Here is a 5,594-nt window from a genome sequence, read left to right as displayed (position 1 = left end):
TGTGTTTATATAATTACAAAACATAAAATGAGATTGTCTAGAAGTGGTGTTAAGTGTAATCAAGGGATTTATGCTGTGTCTGTACCAAGTATTTCTTCTTATAATGGGTTATAAGTTGCATTGGGCAATAACTGTCGGATTGGGACACTCGCTTAGCCAAAGGCACTTAAAAATCTGCTGACCTATCTCAGGATTTCTGCCTCAGACACAACAACCATTCACAGTCTTAACCTTCTACTGCTCTTTATGTTATGTGTAAACTTTTAATTTAAGTCACTTAATAAAATAGATACTTCCATATGCCAGCAAATACAATGCAGGCTACATTGCTAAGGGTTTATCAGGACTTGAAGGCATTAGCGCAAGCGACCATCATCATTTGGCAAATAACTGTTAAAAACTACAATCACACGATGTCACGTAAACACCAAGATGTTGACAGGCAACAAAACGGATGTTTGATTGTGGGATTAGAGGAGCTCCATCCTAGTGTAGCCAGGGGAACAGTACACTGCAACATCATTTGATTCCTGTGTTGAGGAAACAGTAGCTATTAAAAAAAAAAAAAAAAAAAAAAAAAAAACACTCCATGATGACACAGGCATGTCCGATAAGGCATGATGAGTATGGACAATCCACCTTCTAGCACAGTACTGAGACAACTTTTCAAGACTCCAGATAGTTGGGGTGACGTTAGTGCTGTACAGGGGCTACACATTTATGGTAGTGTATTGGGTGGTGCAGGTGGTGACGGTAGTGAGCAGAGAGAGAGCTGGATTACTTCACGGAGGCAGTGGAAGGGATGACTGTCGAGGACCCATGACCATTAGAGGGCTGAGGCCAGAGCTGCGACTGGGGAGGGCTTCACTTTCAGCTTCTCCGGGACTTTGAATGCTGGATGAGCCACTGCAGTGTGATATCTACAGGGAGGAAAGATATTTGAAACATTTTTATGACCTCAGCAAGCAAATATTATTATAGCCGTACCCACGTGGTTCGATGTAGAATTATTTCAACACTGGTGGGGGGGGGTTTCACTCTCTCTTGCTGGACCCCTCTATTAGCTCAGCTTATTTCATCAGTGTGTTAATATCCAATGTGAGCAATGGGAATTTTATGACCACTGTTTACTTTATTGTCATCAAGTCTTCAAGTGTTGGGCTCCCCCTTATCTATTTAGTTCTGCTTGTTTTTTTAGTCTATTTTTATCTATTCATTGATTATTATCACTTTTTCATCAGTTTTATTTCTTGTGTGTGTTAGTCTCAAGCCGTTTTACTGTTTATATCAAAATTTTCCTACTATTAGCTTGTTAGTCATCTGTAAAACATTCTGACTCGCACTACCCTGTACAAAAGATGCAACACAAAGGTAGTTTGATTGCTTGACTTAAATAAAGTGCTAAAAATTCATGGCACAAAATGCAAGATGCAGACATTAAACATAAACTAAACACAAACTAAACTCTGAAGCATCAACTAGGACAGGTTATTTATTTCACACTAAGAAAATAAAATAATTTGCCTTTTCTAGAAACCTAACTTCTATATCATTTGGGCTGTATATAAGGTATCAGAATCCATATGATGAAAATACATTCAGATTGGATGTGTACCAGTACACAGATTTATGGGTGTGTGTTTCTTGAAATGTTATCAAGTGGCAGGAAAAGGTGAAAATGCCACTCACATTGAGGCTACAGCCATGAGTCACAATTGATTATTAGCTTTAAAAAGGTATGGGCTCAGATTTTAAGAATGCTCTAAGTGCAGCCCATATCGAAGTGATCTGACCAGTCTGACTAAGCCTGAAAACAAGCCCTACTGGGACCAGGCTAGCCAAGAGGGAAGAATTTCTCTAGTAACTCAAGTCAAACTTATTTACACCTCCTGAACTAAACTGAATTTTCTTCAGGTTTCTGAATAAGCCTGCTTTACTGAGCCTGGCTTAACTGGTGATCTAGCTTTATGAACCGCCCCTCAGATGTTTACCTATGTTGTCTTTCTCTTTGCAGGAGACAGAGTAGCAGCAGATCTCTCGGTCCTGAATGGCAGATAGGTTCCTGCAAACAGAGTGGGAAACATCAAATGGCATACTCACGTGTCTAGAAACAAGAAGATCTATAAGAGCCTTCTACTCTGTGGACCCCAGGATATTTCATGAGATTGCTGGATATGCCATTCCAAACCCATGTGCAATAATATGCTGCTAATGACAGCCTGCACTTTGTTATTACAGGGAACCGTTACCTCAAGATTGATGTGTGATGTAAGTATAAAATACAGTATTTGAAGTGCCTCACATTTTTTCAATCAGCTGCTTCTCATCAAGTGCGCCGGGTAAGTCTCGTTTGTTACCCAGTACTAGAACCTGGAAAATGAGAAAAAGAGCTGATCAATATCCAGCACAGCAATATATCACTGTAATAATACAGTGTGATCAGACAATCTAAAGGATTTCTCTCAACCACACACTCCACTCTTCACAGAATCCTTACAGACAGAATAAACTGCCTATGTGTGGTGTCAAGTCACAGCAGCTGGAAGCTTATCGATTCAGCACATCAAACCATGTCAAGTCAATTATCCTGTCAGCTAAGATATTGAAAACTCATTTAAAAAATCCTGGCTTGGGTTCAAAAAACCACTGAGTGTGGCATCATTAAGCCTGAGTCACTGCAAGCCATTAGTTGCAGTGATTACTAATTATGAGTCTAATCAATCAGCAGACCAAAAGAAATCAATGTGATAAACCAAGGTGAGCCTGAACCATAATGATTTTTTTTTTTTTTTTTGGTCCAAAAAAATACAAGCGGCCTCTTACAGGAATTCCCTGTAGTTGTGGTTTGTCTAAAAGGTTGTGCAATTCATTTCTGGAAGCTTCTATCTTCTCTCGATCTGCTGCATCCACCATGTAACTGCAAAGGGAAAAAAGACAATGCGACTTAAAATATGGTAGCACTGAAACATCCATTTTTACCAAGCCAAAATAAAACACCTTTCACAAACACTTTGTTCAAATATTTAATGTAAAACATAATATCTAAGATAACTATGTATTGAAACTATTATGAGAGATAATAAATTGTAATGCTAGAAACCAAGCCAAACGTAAACCGGATGAATACGCATTTTATTACACATATATGTGTTATTCCTGTTCATTTTTTCCACATTTCCAGCCTCAAAGGTCATGTACTGTATTCTACAGCATCCACATACTTACACAATTGCATTGACTCCTCTACAGTAGCGCTCCCACATGCTTCTGAAGCGGGGCTGTCCACCTATGTCCCATATCTAGAACAAAAAAGAACAAAATCAACAATACAGTCCAAAAAAAAGTGCCTGTGTAACATTTTGTTCCCTTTACAAACCTAATTGTTGCACCATTACTGCTCCCAAGATCAGAGTATACAGCTCTAGGCTGGCACTGATCCAGTATAAAATTGATTTTAGTTGAGCAGTGAAGGCATCAAGCCGGACACTTTTTGCTTGTTAGCCTACCTTTATTGTCACATTGCCTTTGGTGACCTTCCGCATGTTGAAACCGACTGTGGGTATCATGTCTTCACTGAACTGGCCCGACTGTATGAGATAAATACAAGGACAGAGGGTGGCATATTGGTTAACATTGCATGCTACGTTATTAAAAGAGACACAAGTGATATATTAACTGCTGAGATGACTAATTGTTTAAGTGACTAACAGATTGTTTCAGCTATTGTCTGCATCAGCATAACCAAATAAAAATCTGTCAACATGTAAGTGTAGTTTCAGGAGATTCAGTAGTCACATGAAAAGCCTAGAGGATGTGAATCATTTCTGTGCATAGGGCTAACATTAAATTAGGAAATGATTTCATTGTGGGGGTGATATTAGCTACTCTAAGCCTGTAGCTGAATTTGAAAACTTGCCCTTTCACTCCATAAATCATATTGTGATGATGCCATCTATGCATCAGCATGCATCATCCTTCAATTAAGCTTTTTACAACCAGCCACAAACATTCCAGAGGCTCAAAGTGCCATACAAAACATGTTTTTATCCTAAGTTGTGTCACCCAACTATGGAGCCATACTGTTTAGATAGACACTACCTAGTCTCACTAATAAATAACATGATCAAATATTTGAAAAAATTCAATTATGCTACATAACTTTAATAGCTTTGGCTGTGCGGCTTATACACAGCCTGTGTCTAGTAGAACAGCCTTGCAATGTCTGTGTGAAGGAAAAGGCAGCTTTGTTCAAACCTAATTGCTGATCACCTGACATGACCACAACAGAGATGGAGGAAAATTCCATTTATTGTTACGAATGGGAGGGAGGGGGCAACTATACTGTGGCCTTGAAACTTGACTTCATCTTGTAGAGTGTGGCCTATCACCTAGAAACACAGACATAAACAAGACTGGACTACTTAATACAGCTCTTACCCAAGCAAAACTGTGGTAGGCTGAACAAGCTAGACAAAGACTGCAAGTATCAAAAACTATTACAAGTTCTAACATTAAACAGGGCTGACAACGTGCCATAAATCCAACAGAGGGGCATGGCAGTAGCAGGAAGCAGTCAACAGGAAGCATAAACAGTTGTGCAATGCTGAGCTCAGCCATATAGGCTTTGCATACAATAGGTTATTCCGAGCAAAGCTAATTTTCGGATATTTAAAATCGATTCTAATGGCACATTTACAGTTGACAGGCTGTACACACGATGGCTCCAGGCCTCACCAGCTTGTTAACACCCAGCTAGATGACGTAGACAAGACAGGCTGTTTACAAAATGTAGTTGCAGCCCGTGTTGTCAACTTATCGCTGGTGTTGACACACCGGCAGAGATTACAAAGCACCTACGAGTCTGTTCACATGACCGGTTTCATAAGAAAGCACACAGTCATACCAACAACTTCGTCATTTTAGCTAGCAAAACAACAACTGAGTGAAATCGTTACCAGTGTTGGTACCGCAGCAATATGTGCTATTTGTGACGCAACCAAAGCTATTCAGACATAGAGACATGTTCCTGAATTTGAGGAACAGTAACTTATAAATAAAACTGTAACATATTCAGAGAAAGCTTCGATCACTACCTCCTCCAGGTAGTAGCCGGGGCCCACACTGACTCTGCTTGTTTGCTAGCTACTTACTGCAATCACATTGACGAATGTGGTTTTTCCGGAGTACTGAAGTCCCACTAATGTAAGCTCCATCTCCTCTTTCCAGAAGAGGGACCTGAACCAGTCCAAAAGCCTGTTTATGAGGGCCAGCATCTTGGATGACACAGCAGTCACAATCGCTGCGGCCGTCTGGATGTGAACTGGCTAGCAGTCTACACAGGAAGTAGCTAGCTGCTTGGTCATATCATGTGATCTACTGACAAGTGTTGCTGGTTCTGCCTGCGAGAAGTGCATGAAATCTGACGGGAGCGCGCACAGTGACTGCGGAGCATTAATTAAAGGAAATCATGATATGTTTGAAGGGTTTATGGAAAGAACAAAACAAATCCAACATCTTAATAGTCATCCATCAGGGTTTTCAGCCTTTGCAATACAGTACTTTATGGGATGTTTTTTCATTCCTATATCCCAAGC

General features: G+C 40.0%; 1 protein-coding gene across 1 annotated transcript; it reads right to left on the bottom strand.

The window, feature by feature from the left end:
- Positions 1 to 868: 868 nt before the first annotated feature.
- Positions 869 to 5,370, bottom strand: arl8bb (ADP-ribosylation factor-like 8Bb). The gene is made up of 7 exons (XM_018679955.2): positions 5,151 to 5,370; positions 3,507 to 3,587; positions 3,226 to 3,299; positions 2,824 to 2,917; positions 2,303 to 2,370; positions 1,992 to 2,062; positions 869 to 920 (listed from the first exon to the last, which is right to left on the bottom strand). Exons 1-7 carry the CDS (start codon positions 5,271 to 5,273, stop codon positions 871 to 873), a joined length of 561 nt encoding a protein of 186 aa, XP_018535471.1. The 5' UTR covers positions 5,274 to 5,370; the 3' UTR covers positions 869 to 870.
- Positions 5,371 to 5,594: the final 224 nt, after the last annotated feature.

The sequence above is a fragment of the Lates calcarifer genome, linkage group LG12 (genome assembly GCF_001640805.2).
Source record: "Lates calcarifer isolate ASB-BC8 linkage group LG12, TLL_Latcal_v3, whole genome shotgun sequence".
Classification (NCBI taxonomy): domain Eukaryota; kingdom Metazoa; phylum Chordata; class Actinopteri; family Centropomidae; genus Lates; species Lates calcarifer.
The sequence above is the reverse complement of the archived record's forward strand: the minus strand, read 5'-3'. Positions and strand labels throughout refer to the sequence as shown.

Excerpts from the sequence above, each read along its gene's own strand:
- arl8bb (XM_018679955.2), bottom strand. The coding sequence starts at position 5,273 with ATGCTGGCCCTCATAAACAGGCTTTTGGACTGGTTCAGGTCCCTCTTC. Across the intron at positions 3,588-5,150 it reads CATTCGTCAATGTGATTGCA|TCGGGCCAGTTCAGTGAAGA; the intron begins GTAAGTAGCTAG and ends TATCTCATACAG. Across the intron at positions 2,063-2,302 it reads AAGCAGCTGATTGAAAAAAT|GAACCTATCTGCCATTCAGG; the intron begins GTGAGGCACTTC and ends CTCTGTTTGCAG.